Source organism: Gossypium arboreum, chromosome 11 (assembly GCF_025698485.1).
Source record: "Gossypium arboreum isolate Shixiya-1 chromosome 11, ASM2569848v2, whole genome shotgun sequence".
NCBI lineage: Eukaryota > Viridiplantae > Streptophyta > Magnoliopsida > Malvales > Malvaceae > Gossypium > Gossypium arboreum.
This window is the reverse complement of record NC_069080.1, coordinates 11,696,208-11,716,505: the sequence shown is the minus strand read 5'-3', so window position 1 is coordinate 11,716,505 and position 20,298 is coordinate 11,696,208. Positions and strand designations below refer to the sequence as shown.

The following is a 20,298-nucleotide window of genomic DNA, read 5'->3' as shown; positions in this document are numbered from 1 at the left end:
GTTGGTAATTATATTTAAAAAATTAATCCAAAGCAGATTCTTTATATTTTTTAATATCTCAAAAAATTTAGAATAAAAAATAACAATTCAGGGCAAATCCTTTATAAAGATATATTTTCATTAATTCATTACATGTTACAAAAAAAATTCATGTTGTTATATTTAATTTGTTAATTAATTTTAAAAAATTATATTTATTATTCATAATATTTATGCATTTAAATTTATTTTATTTTTAATATATTATTATAAGTTATATTTTTGTTGAATAAAATTAATAATTTTATATGAATACAAAATTATACATATATAAATGTACTTTATTTTTATATCAAGTTTTGTGTGATATTTATCTTAAATAATACATGCTCTAAATGTGCATATATTGAAATGTGCATGGATGCATTAAAATGCCCTAAATTTTTTAAATTAATTATAATCCTATCTATAATTATGTTAAATAAATTATAAGAAATACAAACTACAAAACAAATTGACATAAATATATATATAGTAATTTTTAAACTTAAAATATATTTTTAAAAATTAGCTTTTACCTTCCACAATATTAAAATTAATTTACATCAATTTTTAAACTTAAAATACATTTTTAAACAAATAATTCATTAATTAATTAAAAAAACAAAATTAAATAAAGTATTATATTAATGCACACAAACAACTCGCTCCAAACTAGTTATAATATGTAATTCTAAAATAAAAATTAGACAGACATGACATAACCACAATTAAAGTAAGGTTAACTTAGGAATGTTTCTCAATAGTACTTTTAAGATAAAAACATTCTTAAACAAGTTGTTTTTTAAGAAAAATATTTTCTCAAGTTAAATTAAAAATTTAATTTCTCAAAAGAAAAAAAAAAAACTTTTAGAATCATTCAAATTAAAGCTAGGTGATAATATACATGGGTATAATTCAAATGTTATTCTCTTTTAAAATAGTTCAATAGATGAGAAAACCAAATTATAACCATGACACTACAAGTTTTATAAACTAATCAAATATGCATCACATTGGTAACTACCAGTAAATTGTATCCTAGCCCCCAACATTATCAAAACACTCCAACAAATACCAGACAACCAATTGACCACTGTCGAAGGTCTTACAAAGACTTTACAAAATTTGGGATGCATGAAAAATGGGCTATTCTCCTCATCATCATCATCTTAAAGTCTAATGTCCTGTTTACCAAGACATTGTTCTATCTCAACAAAGTCCTTTGTTAAAGTTCCGTATATATGGCAAACACAGAAAAAAAAAAAAAAAGGAACTATGACTTTTAGAAAAATATTAAATATACTTAAAACTAATACTAAAGCCAAATTAAAATAAACTAAAACACAACATTTTTGTCTACAAGTTTTCCATCAACAGTGTTTGACTAATTTCTTCTGCCGTGATAATCACCACAAAAGCTTTTGGAATATGCAAAATTTCATGTTTTGAGACGCAGTGAGAGAAATGTTGGGAATTGAGTGGGAAAGAGTATTTTTAAATATGTTTTAAATCAATATTATAAATATTATCTACATAGGTGAAAGATCGTCACACCATAAACACGTGACAACCAATTTAACGATCTATCAATTTTCATAATAAAATCAAACGATGTTAACACTAGTAAATTATAACATATCAAGCTTTCTCGTTTTTATTTCTATTTGTTGTAAAGTAAAATATTATAAATGGAGATTTATTTCACTTTCTTTTTATTAGAGGTTAAAAGCAAACATTTCTTTTAGACACCTCGCTCGCGTGTACTCTTTCAAACTACGATCAAAGAGATGATGTTTTGTGGTCATTCCGGAGCAAAGTGGTAGGATCATTTATCCACGTGATGCAGTAATGTCGTGGATCAAAACTTTGGATCTTTCTTTGTTGTTGTTTTGGTCAAGTCATTGCTTGATGCTTTGGTCATATCTTCTTCTTGTTTTTTCTTACTGGTTCTTTGATTTTACATCAAGAACTTTGTGTCTTAAAAGTTAAATAGGAGATTGATTTGTATTTTTGTTTTTAAGGTATCTCACAGGTACTAAGTATACTATATTTAATTTATGAAATCAAATCTCTATTTTTGAGTTTGTGATTATCAACTTTAAGTTATATTAAGATTCAATTGTGTTTTAAATGGTGACAATAATTTCTTTTTTGTATTAATTTATGATTATACACAAACGATTTAATTTATAAATGACCAAATAGATAAATCCTTTTAACAAAGTAATATTTTCATCCAAAAGAAAATGACTATGCTGTTCTTGCAACACAAAAATAAAACTTGCTTCAAGTTTGAAATGTGATGATTCATAGCATTGATAATTAGTCTTCGAGGAAAGCAAGAAGGGAAAATAAAAAGAGGGAAGAGGAATTGGAACATTTTTTTCCCTCTCAACAAGAAACCAAAACATTCATAGCATTCATATATATGATAAGATAGCTCATACAACATTAACTACAAATAAACTTTCATAGTTATATATAACTGGAATTCCTGTTACATTTCACCATTTCATACAAAATCTCCAAAAATGTAAATGAACTTTTTGACCAATGAATCACATCATAAAATTATAGCACGAGAAATAAAAAAGTGGGGCTATCCATAGCAATTTCACCTACCAACATCTGGGGGTTTAACTAGATTATGTTCCTTGGATTTTGATAACTTTACTTGTACAAGTTTGTCCAGAATTGGAGGCTCTAAAGGAATTGGGTCCAAACAACGCTCTGAAGCAGCAACAATTACCTACATCCAACATCCACATTTCATTACTAGCGGAACAAAAATCAGATAAAAATGAGCAATACCCCGGTTTTATTATGTAACACAGAAAGATTAAAGCTCGTGACTAGGAATTTCGCAATTACCTCGTCAAGTAAAAAGTCAATCGCTTCTTCAGCTTCAATATTCTCCTTCAAAAGAGTCCTTAAGAAATGAATATCCAGCTGAATTTGCTGGAAACCACTTCGATTAAAGGTTTGGAGTCTGACATATTCTTGCAAACTTTTAAGGCAAAGTTTCACTATAGTTGTTTCAACTGACTCCTGCAGTGACAAGGAAACTCCATTCATTCTGTTTCAATAGCATCACATTGACACTTTTTCCACAACCACAAAAATTCATAGGTGATACATACCTGTGTATATTCAACTTTTGTAAAAATTTCTATTTTTTGCTTAAACAATTTTGCTAGATGTGTTTCTAATAACTGACTCCTGGCTTTTTGGGTATTTGACCTACTCATTTTATCATCTAGTAATGCGTTGCTACGTGATGAGTTGGTGCTTCCATTGCTGTCAGACCGTTGATGCTTACGCAATAGCCCTTCAGGTAAAATCTGTTTCACCTCACTATCTACTGCTTTCAACTAGAACAAAGAATCGCGGGATAAAGCGTAATGCATCTTAGAAAAGTTCTACATTATCGAAATATTTATGTATATCGAACTCTGCAAGGCAAAGATTTAAAACTATATCTATGTCAAGTCAGAAAGTTTATTAAAGAGACACTAACCTCTTGTAGAAATAAATCAACAAACATATGAACTTCTCTAGGCTCCTTGTGCTGCAGGTATTAAAAAACATAAATTATTGAAAACTTAAACTATTTTAGTAAGGGGAATCTCTCTCAAAATTGAGGATTATACAACAGTAAACTAACCTTGACCCAGTTTGGTGTTGTAAACCTCTTTCTTAGCAAAGTAGATACTCTTCGCGTTCTTATATTTATGTACTGCAAAATGAAACAAAATTGAACTTATAATTAACAATGACATAATTGGCTCTCCCTTAAAAAAACATATCAGAAATGGCTCATTCAATGCCAGAAAATAAAATCGTTAAACATATATGCTCCCTTGAGGCAACATATTGTCTTGATATCAACATGCTTGTGAATTCGAAACCCCAAAACTAAAACTAGATAAAACACATCCCACGGATCCAATATAAATTTTAATTTTAATAATTTCAAAACAAGGAAAAGAATAAATTCTTACATGATGCAAAAGCTTTTCACCACCTAACTTAAATAGTTGACATATCTCCCCCGAAATAAAAACATGCCCATGTTCGTGGCCTCGTGCACCACCACTAGAGAAGGAGGCAGCTATTTCCTGACAGTGCAACATGAAAATATGGCTGAGCCCAAAATAGTAGTGAAAATTTATTAGGTGGTAAGGTAAATTTATCAGGTGAGAGAAAAAGTTGCCTCAGAAATTCTTGGGATGGCAGTTTGTTCAATGAATACAGAAAGTTGAGCTAGGACCAAGACAAGACCAGCAAGAACTTTTTCACCAAGTGCTCCTTCTGAAAATCCTTGATCTTGACTTGATGAATTCTTTCTTCCAGAAAGCAAGAGAAAACAACCATCAAGAGACCTGAAAAAGTCCTGAAATCCTTCTTGAACCCAATCAATTATGAAAGCTCTCAGTTTAACTAGCAGCCCTAACTTTTCGTCAAGAAGTTGGCGAAAATCCTGTAGTAAGCAAATCGTTTAAAAATGAAACTCAATGCTCAATGAATAAGTTGCGCATACACTATAAATTTAGTCAATATAATAATGAAAATGCACAAGTTCGCAAGAAAACACATACACACACACTAACCTACTATAAAAATGCAACTAGATTGATATTGTTTTTCAATCTAGAAAGTATGTCAAGCATTTACAGATTGAAGTAGTATAAGTATCTAAATAAGAGAGAAATATGAAAATTAGGAACATGAAATATGGACGTGCATTGTTTACAGGAAGTAGTACACAATGAATGAAAAGTTTGAGTCGTTTCTACATGCATAAAATAAGAGTCAGTTTAGCATCTCATGGTTACCAGTAAGACATCCATGCTGCCTTGGAGTACTGTTTTTTTGCTAGCCTCCAAAGCAGCCTGTAAGGGATGTTCCTCTGCTGCCTCTTTTGGGCTAACCTTTACTTTCAAGAGAGCATCTGTAAATTGAACAGAATGAACTCAGACTTAAGGTAAATTTCATAAAATAAAACCAACATCAATAAGAAATAATCAAGTTTGCGCAAATTTACAAACTTTTAAAAGTTTATGTAGAATACATGCATAAATACCTATATATGGTTTAACCATTAGTGAACCTATCATTTTCCATAAACAACTGCCAACTGAACATGCTTTTGAAAATTATTAATGATATAACTATGATATCTATTCTAGAATAACCACAGTTGTAAGTGGAAGATAATAAATAGGATTTTGCAAAGCTTGGTTTAGGGTATATACATTTCAGGTAAAATTCAAGTGGACTAATACTCTTAGCTAGGAATGAAGAATAGTTGATTAGATATTTAGACTTCTGTCATAAAATGGGTAAAAACAACAACCTGCACATGGTAAAATCTAAACCATGCTCTCATCTTTTGGGTGATTTGAAACTCCAAAAGAGTAAAATATTTTTTGGCAGGACAATCAATAGAAAAAATAACCTGATATGTCTTGTAGAAGGTAAGTAAATGTGCTGGCAACATACTTTTTAACAGTTGCATGAGCAACCTGAGACCACAAAATATCATTAGATGGTGTTTCGTCCCTCAATATGAACACTGCTTATCTTTCTACTCAAGATTAAAGAAGATAAAAATGCAAAAGACTAGAAAGAAAATGATTTCATATGAAATTTGAGATAGACCTCCAAAGAAAAATTAGATAGCGCAGCCTCACTTAAGACTCCATCCATCAGAAGCACATCATCCCATATAGCCCCTACAATGGATTTGGCAATGGGAAAAAATGGCTAAATAAATTTAAGTGCAAAATAAGAATAAAAAATACTATAAAAATTATAACGCGTAAGTTAATATGAAAGCAAAATAACTAATAATGTTAATGACTTTAGAAACAAATAAGTTTGAATTCACACCAGTATTAAACAATAGTGATTTATCTCGAATCAATCTTCTCGTGGACATAAAAAAGTCTTAGTTCTAGTTAATTGGGGAATATTTTAAACAAGTACTCCATCAAGAATAATATGACAAAGGCATCTCTAAATGTCATATAAGATGATAAACTATTTGACTTATGCAAACACTGTTGGAATGTGCATTTGCTAATAATGATAGACTTTTTCATTAGTTATGTTAAATATTTGGGGCTGCATTGCTAAAACCATGAAGGAAGAGAAAAAGCAAATGCACACTACTTACGAAGAGCACCAAGGAAATTGGTAGAAGAAATTCGTCTCTTTACACGTTGCCCAGTCATTTCAAAGTGCCTGAAGAAAAAGGCAACATTTAAGTGGAACTTTCTCGTGCTACGTATTCTTATAAACAATAGAAATTCTATTGAAGCTGCTTACTTGATAACCAAGTTTTGTGCAAGTTTAATTAATTGACTTTCAGAATCAGGAAATATTACTCGATAAGCACGAATAGCCTCCGCAAATCCATGGACAGAGACCTATTTTAGATAATTGAAAAGGTTCTTCATGAGTCTAGATGGCACTTTTCTACCCTCGTACTCCCTACAACCTCCTTTTATTTTAGGGATGCTTGAGATGACTAATTTAACTACAGTTAAAGAACTAAAAACACAAAAGTAGTGTCATATAGGCTAATTTAATTAGAGATAATTTGGAAAACACATTATCTGGTCATTAACAAAGATCCACTAACAATGATATAGAGCTCTAACGAACAAGCATTCAACCCTAAAGAAATTTGTAAAAAACAAATAAAGAGTTTGGTCAGTAATGTAGTACCAAGCACACATTGAATAGTGAAGAAAATTATTGGTTAGTTGCCTTTATAGACAGTTATAATTGCAATGCAGAAATAAAATATTTCATACATCCAGTTGCATTATGCATAATCTTTTGTATTGAAAACAATCAACCTTAAAACATTGATGGCATAAGATTCGCAAGGCAATATAAGAGTTTCACAAAAGAACGTGCATTATAAAAATTTAACATGGTTCAAAAAGCCATGCATTTTCTTTGCAAAAATACAATTTTATTCTTTCCTTTTATAATTCATTTATCCACCCTAGTTCCTACCCACCAAGTCAAATATGAGAAATTACAAAAAAAAAAAAATGCTACTTCATGCTTAGTTACCTCATGGCCTATACCAGGAACCGAGTCAAAACCTTTTCCTTGTTTAGAAGGATCATTAGATTCTCGTAGAACATTCTCAATTTCATTTGTTTTCAATTGAAGGTCTCCAAGAGATTGCTCTAACTTTTCAAGGAGTTTTGCCTGTAAGCTATCCACCTGCACCAATTATGGATATGCATCATGCATATGTATTTATGTCAAATAGATATAACTTAAATAAAAAATAAATAAACTTTTGTAGAGAACAATATTACCATTAAGATTAATAAATATACTGTAGATGTTAGAGGTTATCCACAATAATTCTTTTATGTATTTTAAAGAAGACATCAAAGAGAGAAAGAAAGGATGATATAGTTTCCAACTATTTGCTAATGTATTTTCATGCATAGAAAATGGCTTGCACCGTAGCTAATCTAGACTATCTAGTGTTTAATGCTTTAAGCTCTAACCTAAGTTAAAATCTGATCTAAAAGTTTCAATACAAACCGGAAAATCTAATTGCTTCAAAAGCACTGCAGCTTCAGCTCTAGCTTGAATGGATTCAGAATCTGAGAATAGCTTTCCCTGAGAAGAAAATTTCATCAAGCATTAAAAATTTATCAGAAAACATCACCTTGCATGCATAACACAAAGATAAACATGCCTGCAAGTTTTTTAATATTATAATAATTGCATCTTCGGATGCTCGTTTACAGTCCTGGAAAGATGAATCTCCATATGCCTGGTAAGAAAATCAATGGTCTGTGTCAAACTTTTTGAATAAAAAACTATGACATAAAAGCAAAGTTAAGTACTAACAATAAAATTAATATACAAAATAGATGAATAAGGCAAGCATCAATGACCTTAAAAATTGGCATAGCTCCAATGTAGAATTTGACTGCATCAGCATATGCTTCTGACTTGACGCACTTTGCAAGTCTAGCGGGTAGATCATAAATGAACTGTTCTTTCCCACATAAAACAAATTTTGAATCTCACCCATTCATATATAAACTTAAAGTAATATTATAATTATCCAATCTGAAAATTTCCCTTGTGCAGTAACATCTAAAACGCATAAATGTCATAGCCTTTACCATTGATTGTTTGATAAAATATTGCACTATACTTATAATGGCTACATTTGGTTAACCTACTTTCAGTGTAGTTCTATAACTATTGTCATGTTACTCACAATTCACCACAAACATTTTTCGATACCTGAACTTTACGCAGAAGGTTCCTTGTTCGGTGCAACTTCTCAATGTGTTCTCTTTTCTCAAAAAGAGAAGTGTTGACCCTATCACTTCTAGATTGCACTGACATTATCTACAATCGCAAATGAATAAAATTTACTCTTTGCAATAATCCTCTCTTTACGTTTCTTTTGAATGCATTGTTTTAAAATTTTCAAATAGAGATGACGCAAAAATATTTTTACACACCTTATCAAGAAGTTGCTCCATATTTGCTTCCATGCCTACAATATTACTTTTCATCCTGTTAAAATCAATAATGTTTGAGTTAGAGTTCTTAAATAAATTATAGTTGAAAACCAGTTAATACAACATAGTAAATCCTAATCAAACAAAGGAGTAACAAAATTTGCATGGAAATATCTATTCAATAAATATAGTAGCAGAGACAATTGTTACTAACAATTTCAAAGATTGAAAGAAGTTACCATTTAATTGCATCCGTGGCACTAATAAACTTGTTGTAATTCTCATAAACCAACATTTGCAAATCAGTATCAAGGTTCTTGATTTCGGCTGCCATTTCAACATGCTTCCGAAGAAGCTCTTCCAAATTCGACTTTTGTACCTACAGATTTAATCCAATCCATGCTTTAAAGGAACAAACCTTCCAATTCAAATCCAGTCTAATACATCATTAGTCAAAACAGACTTCAGCATAAAAAAATTCTATAAATCTAGCATTAGAATTCCTTTAAATCTTAACTCATGATTTGGATAAAGAGAATTAGGAGAGGCGTACGAGAAGGTTCATGTAGTGCTCAGGATTGAAAGATGCGGAATTGATGGAATCCAAGTTTTCGTAATTTGAATGAGCTTTGGGAGATGAACCATGATATGGATAGTAGAAGCTTGACAATAGATCTCTCATTCTCTTGGCCTTGTCATCCAATGGAATATCATCGGTCGCCATTTTTGCTCGTTCGACCATTTATTTTGTATTAGATTTAAATCGGGAAATTGTAAATAGCGAATAAAATTGTTTGTAGTTAATGGATTGAATGAACTACGCCAGGAAGCTGAATAGGAGATCTTGAATCAAACGATGTGGCTTGTGGATGAATGAAGAATCATCCCGATTTGCTCTTGAGGCTTTTTCTGGGTGGTTTTTTTTTTTTTTTTAGTTTTCTTTAAGGTTAATTTCACCACCTTATCTTGTGTGCCTAAAATTTAGTGTAACAAACAAAACTAAGCCTAAATGCCCGCATTTAAATAACACTTGTGGTGCATTTAATTGGATTGCCTTATAATTCAGATCTAATTGAATGGGTCAAGACTTGAGATGCAATTATACTAATCACACACAACACTTTGTTCGTTTGTCTAGGATTCAGTGCTTTCACTTTGGGGAGAATAATTTAAATTTTTATTTTATTATAATATTTATTCTAATTACAATTATAAATATTCCTTCAAACACAAATGAGCAAAGAAATATAATTGTACAAAAATGATCCATAGTAATTACACATGACAAAACACATATCTAATTACGTAAAAATTAAGTTAGAGCCTTAGCCTTTTTCGACAATATCAACACCTCGTTGGCAACATTGTACTAAAACTGCATATGTTAAATTAATGCACAATAAATCTTTAGTTAAAAATAACATCTATTTAAATTTGGCACTATCAAACAAGTTTCTAATAACTTTAACAGTAACTCAGCAAAGTATTATCTCTCTTTTCAAAATTATTCTATGTCTCTCTAAACTTTTAAAGAAACCTTAAAACCCCTCATCTTTGCTATAGCCATCGTGCAACCAACTTCTATTTGGATTATTGTGCGCCATCCGTCCCTCCTCTCTCCGATCTTCCCTCTACTTTTTTATTCCAACCTCTTCATCTTATTCCTCCTTTCATATATTCATATATTCCCTTGTTTTTCCTCCTCTTCAACTTGTTTTTTGATATAATAACAAGCATTACCACAAACATGGTTGACTAGTTGGAAGAACACTATCATTTTTCATTTACTTCCATTTTGATGGGTCGACTCTTTATTATCTCATTTGGGGAGGAAAACGTTTGTTAGTCCTTAAAAGCTCTTTCTTCTCTCTATTCCATTTATATTGGAGTTCAATGGTTTGTTGAGGAGAGCATGGCTTTGTTTGCGAGAGTCAATGCACCATAAAATGACTCCTAATCTAGTGGCTAATGCCTCAATTTGCGAGCTTGACTCTTCTGATGCTTGTGTTTCTACTAACTAATTCAACCTTTGTCTGTCCGAATTGATGATTCGATTTGATGTTATGTGAGTTTGATGTGCAAGCTTCGAGTGAAGTTTGATGTTATGTTTCTTGGCTTTTTTTTTTTGGTCAAATGTTCTTGGCTCGTATGCCTTGGTTTTTATTCTAGGTTTCTAGTTTGCTTCGTCAGCTTCTACTATTCTTGAGATTTATGAGTCTAAGCTAAATATATTTTTAATATAATTTTGTAACTTGCATTTGATAAATAAAAAGTTTCTTTAAACCAAAAAAATTAGCAATTTTTTAATTCAAATTCAATTTAATCTTAAATATTATCAAATTGTTTCTTTAAGTAAAATATATAAGATTTATATTAAAAGATATATAAAAATCCATAAAGGAAAAGACCTAAAACTAATCCTAACCAAACAGACTTACCATACACTCGATCATATATCCATCTCTTTCACTGTATCCGAACTAATAACAAAAAGAAGATTAGTGGAAGGAATATCATACTTACTGTAGTTCACATAGAATAAGGCCACCCTAGTAAGAGAATGAGTTGTCTCATTTGCTCTCTTACTAGTCCAATGGAAAGACAACTGATTGAAGTGTGTTCTAAGTGATAAAGAATCATAAATAAGAGTCTAAATGTAACACTCTTCGTCCAGTTTAGTTACCAAATCTGATTTATGAAATGCTGCAGTAAAACAGAGACATTCACATGCACAACTATCAATTTTTTTTTTTATATAATTTTATTTAGATTACACATATATTAGAGGTTATAACTTAAACGAAACTGATTAGGTTTTAAAATAGACATCCTTAGCTTTAGGTGATTTATAGTTTTCATTTGAAAGTTTCAAATGGAGCACGGCAAGGTGGTCCACCAAAAGATGTCCTCTCAAGCCCTTCGCCGAATGAATATGAAAGCGAGTTCGCCATATTCTTGTACTTAATATGAATGTCGTGACCACAGGATCTAATTTTATCCACCACATAGAGTAGCATTTGGACACCATGCCACAATCAACGAAGATAACGTGGTCTGCATTTTAATTCCGTCAATTATCAAAATAAGTTTGCATATTCAATACATGCAATCATTTTCATTTCAAGCGTGCTAATTGTCTATGTCAACATTGAACAAGCATCACGAAAGAGTATATATATAACATTCAATCCATTACTAATTATTTCACATTCAATTTTGTAGAATAGATCCCTTATATGTGCATGCCACTAGACCCAATGTAGAGTTAAAATAATTCCATAGGAACAGAAGTTGGATAGTGTGAGTTGTAGATCAATCAGCCTACCGAGTTCCGCCAACTACGATCTATAAGAAAGGAGAAATTAAACGGGGTAAAAATTAAATATACCTAGCAACCTCATAGGTTAAAAGCATAAAAAAACTCACCTCGCCAAAACATTTATTTATATATATATATACATATAACTTAACTAAATTCCACATCTTGCCAACACATTTAGGTATATAAGTTGAGCACATCTCATTCAAACATATAACATATCATAAACATTTCATTCAGAAAACATTCAACCCAATAAACCACTCTGAATAAAAGAAATACACGAGTAACCAATTGAGAACACGCCAATTTGCTCATAAGAGCTATTACATTCGTTAGCATGCCAAAATCACCGAAGAGATTAGATCGGAATCCACAGCAAATGTGTAATGCCCTTAATCTGACACGATACTTTGGGTATGGATCTTGGGTGTTATTACACAATTCACTTAATAAAATTTCTAAACAACATTCTTAGACTTTTAACACAAGACATTTTCCTTGACATTTATCGTAAATCGTTATCATTAAAGAAACAGGAAAATGTATTTAAACATAATAAATCATATCTATAATAATTTATTACAATATAGAAGTTAAATAAAATAGACTCATATGGTTTAATCCTACAATACGCCACTTGTCCAACTAGATCCACTGTATGCATAGTTTCCCCTTTCATTGTGCTTTTCTGGCGTACTCCTGACTTGTTCCTCCGGGCAAACAAATTTAAATAGCAACACATAAAATACAAACATAACAAATTAAAAAGTCTTTTCGAGCATAATTTAACCATTAGCACCTAATCCTAAGGGAGAGTAAAGCTCGGTTTTAATCGAAAAATCGACACAATCCATTTTTTATTTCGATTTTTTCGGGTGGGATGGTTTTGTTGGCTTCATCCTCGATTTAGTCGGCTTTGTTGGTCAATTCTCAATTTCTGAATTCTATAACTGAACTGACCAAAAAAATGGCTTCCATTATATTATATTTTAATGATTTAAAAATATATTTTATAATAAATATATATAATAAAAAATTAGGTCGGTTAATCAAAATATTTGATAAAATCTATATTAGTTCACTTTGATCGGTTTTATCAATAAAAATTAATTGATTTGGTTTTAATGCGTTCAAGTCAATTGTAAAAAAACCGACCAAACCGATTATTCACCCTTACCAAATATAAAATTCTTACCATAAACTCGAGGATATTATGACCCAATTGACAAGTTCACCACAAAAATAAATTCAAATTACAAGTCAATTTTTTAATAAGATTTATTAACTAGTATTTTAGTTATTTTAAACTACCTTTACTCACTATTTTGCTCTTGAATTATATTCTTTTCTCACTTTGATATTATTATTTTTGTCCCATTTTAAGATCTAAACTTTATTCTATTATCCGTGTTAGTACCTTTTAAAAAAGTTAACCAATGAAAACACACCACGTCATCTATGACTTTGCATATTGACCGGTAATGTGGTATGTTGATCGATACTATGGAAGGTTGACCAAAGTTGACCTACGTTGACTCATGTTGATCAAACAAAAATCATTTAAAATTAAAAAATTTAAAATGTAAAAAATGTAGAAAATCGTAAAAATATCTAAAAATATTTTTAAAATTTAAAATATTGAAAAATTATAAAATATTAAAATAATATTAAAATAATTAAAACTTGTGATTTAGAAGGTTATATTATTCAATATTGAGTAGTGAGTTTTTTTTCTTTTGGCTTTCTTTACAATTTGTAAAAAGAAAAAGAAAATTTGACTGTAGGTGTTTTAATGAAGTATATATTTTTATAATTTTTAATATTTTTATAACATTTTAAATATTTTACATTTTTTATAAATTTCAATAACTTTTTAAAATTTGAAAAATTATAAAATATATACTTCATTCCCATAGTTAATTTTTTACAAATCATATATATTACCAAAATAAAAACCCATCAACCCAAAATGAATAATATAAGCTCCGAGAACACTTTTTAATTACTTTTATAATTGTTTAGTATTTTCTAATAATTTTCATAAATTTTAACCATTTTTAATAATTTTTATTGATTACATGGTCAACATCAGTTAACTTTGGTAACCATACCACGCTATCAATCAGTGTGTCATGTTCTTCATGACATGACATGTTTTCATTGGCCAACTTTTTTTAGCACGATTAGCTTTTATTTAATAAAACATGTAATAGAGTAAAATATAGATACCAAAACGAAAAAAAAAAGTTCATGTACTAAAATGGGAAAATGAGTATAGTTCAGAGGCCAAATAGTGAGTAAAACTTTTTTTAAATTAATAAATATATAAAGTTTAGGGGTCACAGAGAGTAAAAATTTTCCTTTGGTTAGCTTCTAAGCAAAAGCTTCTAATTAATTTGGAGCATTCTAGGCGGGGAATCAACCATAATAGCTCTTGTCCTAATTGCGGTTGTGAAATTGAGGATACTCTTCATGCTCTTAAAGATTGCTTGGCTGGGAAGAAAGCTTGGTTACAAGTCATTCCTAGCAATAGACAAAGTCATTTCTTTTTCAGATTTTTACAGGATTGGTTGACTTCTAATCTTTGATCAAATGTGTGATTGTCTGAACGAGGGGTTTCTTAGTCTTGTCTCTTCGGGCTAATTGCATGGCGTATTTGGAAATACAATAACTTGTTCATTTTTCAATGCATCACTTGGACGCCTCTTGAAACTATTAAGGTTTACATTAGTTGGGCACAACAGTTCGATCTTAGTCATGAGTCAACCAGCAATCCTCTCTAACAACTACTTCTCAAACACACATGGCCAACATGTAGGTTAATTTGTTCACTGATGGTGTAGTTACTAGCAGTGATGGGAGAGCTTCTGTTGGGGGTGTTTTACGCGATCAACGTGGGAATTAGATCTTGGGGTTTAATTATTGTTTGGGATGATGCTTAATATTTGAAGCAGAACTTTGAGGAATATTAGATGGTCTACTGGTGATGCTTAGCAAAGGTTTTAAAAGGGCCACGATTCACACGAATAATCTAGAGATTGCCAGGGCTTTATAAGAAAATATGATGACAGACTCTGATATTACTGTGCTCAAAAGAGTACGATGAATTATGAGAACTGAAGGGCAATGGTGCATCAAATATGTCTATAGAGATTTTAACAAAGTTGTTGATTGTTTGGCGAAATTGAGTCTAGGCAAGAATTCAAGTCTTTAGGTTTATGTTATTGCCCCGAATGAAGTTCTGGAACTCATTCGACAAGACAAGATTAATGATACTTTTGTTCAATTCATCTTGACGTAATTCTATTTCTATGTTTTTCACCCAATATATATATATATATATATATATATTAAAGTTAATTGGACCATACATCTCAAACTATAACTTTAATTCTAAAATGGTCCCTAAACTTTTAAACATTCTAATTATATTTTCAAAATATCAATGTTATACAATAATGCTATTCTATTATTAAAATTATTAATTTAATTATTAAATAAGATGTTATATCTTACGTGACACGATTTAGAGTAAAAATTTAAAAATATTATCAAAACAATTATTAAAAATATTGATTTTTAAATTTTGAAACTTTTATAAAAATTTTATCAGTCATTCCCTCTTTTAAGATTTATATTTTAATTTAATTTTACTTTTAAAAATTGCGTGGTATGATTTAATTTTTAATTTTTATTGGAAATAGGAAATAAAAAGAATCCATAGGGTATATTCCAAAATAAAAAAAAGGGCTGGAAAGTGCTAAGAAAGTGCTGAACGTAAAGCTGGCGTTACTTTGCACGTCAGCACTGACACCCAACCACTAAGTTACTCAGTGAAAAGACCTTAAATACCCCTCCACCTCATCATTATTTTATCCACTAATCTAATCCAACACCCAATCAAGTCCTTCCTCATTTGCCTATAAAAGCCTCCATCCCCTCTTTTCAAAGCCTCTTTTCGATTCGCCTTTGCCAGCGCCTGTTTCGTCTGCTCTGCAATTATTCTCGCGTTTAATTTTCTTCATCCAGCTAAGTATTCTTAGTTTCTTGTTCTTTTCTTTTCCTTCTCCCTTTCGAGTCTCCACTTTTTTTTGTCTCATTTTCTTTTCTTTTATCTTAGATCTGGTTTAGAACTAGGGCTTTTTTTTTCTTGACTTGCTTGTTTGTTATTTTTCGACTATATTGTTCATGTCTGATCTGCGAATGCGGAGTTGAGTCTTTATTATAGAACTATTTCAATGATTTTAGATTTTCTATGAGCTACGCCATCCTCATGCGTCGAATTCGTATTCTTCACTCGTTTTCAGTTGTTTTCCTTTACTGGTTCTACGTTTTCTCATGAATCAGCTCCCCTCGTTGTTCATCAATCCCTTCATCTAGATCTAACCCCTAGTTAAGTTCTCTGACTATTGAAGAAATTTGAATTCCTTAATTATCATTCAATTTATCAGTTCATATTAAATATTCTTCCGGATAAAAAAAAAAAGAACAACACTTCCCTTGCTATGGCTTCTTTGCAAAGGTCAGCGAGTTCATCCGATTCGGATCCGCAGTACGCAAACATCGATGAGAGGAAAAGGAAGAGAATGCTATCAAACCGTGAATCGGCAAGGCGATCAAGAATGAGGAAGCAGAAGCGGCTCCAAGATTTGGTTCAGGAAGTGAACGCATTACAGAAAGATAACAGTCAGATCTCTGAAAAGATCGGCGTCGCCACCCAATACTACATCGAGATGCAATCGGCCAATAATGTTTTAAGAGCTCAGGCGATGGAATTGACCGAGAGATTACGGTCTCTGAATTCGGTGCTGCAAGTTGTGGAAGAAGCCGACGGGTATGCCATTGATATCCCCGAGATTCCGGAGCCGTGGCAGCTCCCCTGTTCGATACAGCCAATTATGGCTTTGGTTGATATGTTCGAGTATGATGGATAGACTCTTCTTCCTTGTGTTGGCTAACGGGTGATGCTGCCCCATAATACTTGCCAAAATCCTATTTCCACTTTTCACATGAAAAGAAAAAAAAGCAAATAATCATTTTTACTGTTAGTTAAAAAAGAACATACCTCTTTTGTGAACTGCACTAAAAGTGGTGAAAAATTAATGGGTTAGTCTAGCTAATGAAGGAGTGAGGGCTAAACGAGTGGTAGTTGAGGCAGATTCTGTATGTTGCTTCATGAAATGGTGGATTGGTCACACTAGTAGCATTGTTTTGAATTATCAAATCCAATCCTTTAGGGGAAAGCTTGAGTGGCAAAACAAGAAGATGATAAAGTCTTTCTCCTTCTGTAAATGCTTGATTGGTCTCTATGTTTCCTAGCCATTATCACATGCCAATGGTATTTACTGCATTGTCAATTCTGCCAGGGAACAATCTAGCAATCATTGCCCATTTGAATCTAGTTGCTTAAACCATTTTAATCTTATAATTCTTCCCTGCACATCATTCAACAAAAAGCCATTCATTTAGTAAACGAATCATACGACAGGGTGGACTTTTGATTTTTTTTTTTGAACTTTATGGTATATATTTATGGCTGGCCAACGAGTGGATTATATCTATCAACAAACAAAAAATATTTCAGGTTTTATTAAATTTTAATTATTTTAATGATTTTGTATGTTTTTAAATATTGTTTATTTAGTGTAGGTCAAATTAATTATTAACCCTTTGAATTAACATGACACATCATTTCCTCAATGAGACAAGTAATTAAAATGTAAAAACTTGATAACATCGGTGACTAGTACCTAATTTTTGAAGATTGAATGATTGAAACGTAATACTGGGGACTGTTGATGTAATTTAAATGCTGATGCGAAATGAAGATTGCAAATGGAGAGCAGGCCTTCGCCTCCTTATTAAATGGATAAAAACATTTTTAGTGGTCCGAAATTATTAACAGTTCAATTCAAGTCCTTTTCAAATGAAGATTTAACTCTGATTTCCAATTTTTTTTAAAATTTTATTTGGTTTAATGCATTATTTGGGGTTTGATCTCAGCATGTGTTCTCACATTAAGGAATACACTTTTTACGGTTCAAGTTAGTCCCTAAACTAATAATTATTCTCACATTGAGAGCTAATTTTTTTTTCCAAGTTAATCCCTAATATTTCCTTTAAAAATGTTAGGAAAAAAATTCAAAACTCAATATAAACAATTACCAAATACAAAGACTAATATAAACAACAACAACAACAACAAAAATTAAAGCCTATTGCCAAATTTCATGACCAGAAATAGGGATTAACCCATTTTATTTTCACTTGAACACTAAAGTCCTAGCTTCTGCAGGTGGATGTATGAGGGTACCATCTGTCATGCTCTAGTTTCAAGCTTCGGTTGTTGCTTTCTCCCGATCGACATTTGTGTACAATTAAATCAATCTCATATATAAGTTAAAATATATCAATTCTTTAAAAATTTGAAATTTACTTCTTTACTTTTATTTCTAAAAATTTAACTATAAAATTAAAGTCTGACATTTTGTTGATGGTAACATAATCAAAAGAATAATATTATAATGAATCTAATTTAATAATATTAAATGTCTAAAAAATAGGAATTAAAATTCTAAAAAAAAAAGTTGTAAATTTACAAAGATGTCATATATTTGTTGGTCTCATGTTTTATTTTTCTTCCGGCCTTCAACTATTATTAAGACAACATTCCACACGGGTCATAGTTGTAACTGTAATTTCTTAAAAAAGAATAAAACGAAGATGGAAAAGTAAATGTATTTATAAAGGGTCAATCACTTTATATTCTTCAAAGCCTTCAATGTTGCCCTTTGAATCAAAATTGATATAAAAATCCCCAAAAGCAAGAGCTGGAGGTTGGTGCAGGAGGAAAACCCAGGGTGCATAAAGCTTAGAAGTCTGCATAAACAGGAATTGAGTATATAGTATATGCTATATATCCGTAAAAACTCTTTTAATTAATCTTTTCTTCTTTTCTTTTTCCAGTGTGTGGTATGGTATAGGATTACATGATTTTAACAAGTAAACCACCAATAACATCTTCAGTGTGACATTAACAACTTAAAAAGAGTTTTAGGACAACTCCAAATTTTTCATCACCAAACACAAAAAAGGACGTCATAATATAAATAATACTTCCATTATCGTAAGTGCGGCACTCATCTGTCTTCGGGTTGTCTTTGCAATAATTCTCCAAAGGATCGTTGTCTTTCTTCTTATCCCTGGCGTGGCTGGCTGCTGCACTCAGCTCTTTCACCTCGTCCCATGCCGCTATGCACTCTCCGCTTACCGGGTCATCCGAGCACGCCTCCTGCACTTCCTTGACGCTTTTCTCCACCTTTTCCGATATGCTATCCGGGGCAGCTCTCACTGGCTTCATTACCTGCATCCGCCTCTTGGACTGGGACACCCTTTTCCAGGGCTGGTTTAGGGTTGCCACCTTGACGGGGCCACCCTTTTTTGAGACGTGTACGTTGGCTACAGCTCTTAGGCTTACACAGGGTTGCCATTGTTGCTTGTTTGTTTTTGGATTAAGAGAAGAAAAGTTGTGCTAAGGTTTTCAGGAAATGAAACGATAAGAGGAACAGGGATTTTAATTGGTAACTCCAAATGGTTGCTGAACGCACATATCTTATCATCTTTCCACGTTGGAGAAAAAGCACAGATCATTTCATGGGAATATCATTCATTTTTTAGCGCTTTTGAAGGAATATCTAGTCTTCAATAATTTGCTTACTAATGCTAACCAACGACCACTCGTTCGAATGTTAAAAATCTAGGACTGCCGATTTTTATTTTATTAGCTTGGTCCGAAAGATTTGGTCTCTTGGAACCAACTTGTACGATGCCAAGTAGGAAGGGTCTGTTCGGGTGGCATGGCTGTCATTAGAAATCAGTCTATTTGGCATTTAAGTGCAAAGAGCATTGGTGCAGATATGAGATACTTCAACCCTGATTTTCTCTAAGATTAGGAAAAGGTTAGGATGGGATAGTCTTATTTGGTTCCGTTGCACATTCCTAAGCTTTCTGTCATAGCTTGGATGGCAATTCTGGACAAAGGCAAACTGCCATTGGTATGAATTTGGAGACTGATTAGGGGGAGAGCTGGAATTGAAAGGGAAATCTTTGCAAACTTGCTTTCATTTGGATAAAAAGGATTCGTAGCCCAAAGAAGAAGTTGTAAAATAGTATTAAAGAGATGAGGGGGAATTATATAAATAGGTTACATACTGTCTTCTATTATTTGATACATGTAGTCTTTCTTTGGAAAATATCTTTGTATTTTCACAAATTTAAAATTAGTTTTTATATTTTTATTTTTAAGAATTATTAAAATAATTAAATTTATTAGTATAACATCCTGAAATAAAAAGAAAACACACTTGTGACAAAATAATTAAAAAAATAAGATTGTAATAAATCTAACAATGTATTATATTGTAATGAACCTCAATC

General features: G+C 31.4%; 3 protein-coding genes across 3 annotated transcripts; 1 reads left to right on the top strand and 2 right to left on the bottom strand.

Moving 5' to 3' along the window:
* Window positions 1–2,472: 2,472 nt before the first annotated feature.
* Window positions 2,473–9,483, bottom strand: LOC108471690 (vacuolar protein sorting-associated protein 51 homolog). Its single transcript, XM_017773269.2, has 20 exons — window positions 9,094–9,483; window positions 8,780–8,919; window positions 8,541–8,595; window positions 8,317–8,424; window positions 7,959–8,057; window positions 7,757–7,834; window positions 7,600–7,677; window positions 7,111–7,266; window positions 6,352–6,452; window positions 6,200–6,267; window positions 5,683–5,756; window positions 5,480–5,546; window positions 4,857–4,972; window positions 4,235–4,501; window positions 4,023–4,139; window positions 3,686–3,757; window positions 3,539–3,589; window positions 3,162–3,392; window positions 2,893–3,069; window positions 2,473–2,770 (listed from the first exon to the last, which is right to left on the bottom strand). The coding sequence occupies exons 1-20, from the start codon at window positions 9,280–9,282 to the stop codon at window positions 2,636–2,638; spliced, it is 2,379 nt and encodes a 792-aa protein (XP_017628758.2). The 5' UTR covers window positions 9,283–9,483; the 3' UTR covers window positions 2,473–2,635.
* A 6,307-nt stretch (window positions 9,484–15,790) lies between these two features.
* On the top strand, window positions 15,791–17,154 carry LOC108471076 (bZIP transcription factor 53-like). Its single transcript, XM_017772652.2, has one exon. It carries the CDS (start codon window positions 16,368–16,370, stop codon window positions 16,794–16,796), a length of 429 nt encoding a protein of 142 aa, XP_017628141.1. The 5' UTR covers window positions 15,791–16,367; the 3' UTR covers window positions 16,797–17,154.
* Window positions 17,155–18,794: 1,640 nt separating this feature from the next.
* On the bottom strand, window positions 18,795–19,489 carry LOC108473029 (calvin cycle protein CP12-2, chloroplastic-like). The gene has a single exon (XM_017774596.2). The coding sequence runs from the start codon at window positions 19,229–19,231 to the stop codon at window positions 18,896–18,898; it is 336 nt and encodes a 111-aa protein (XP_017630085.1). The 5' UTR covers window positions 19,232–19,489; the 3' UTR covers window positions 18,795–18,895.
* Between the last annotated feature and the right edge of the window lie 809 nt (window positions 19,490–20,298).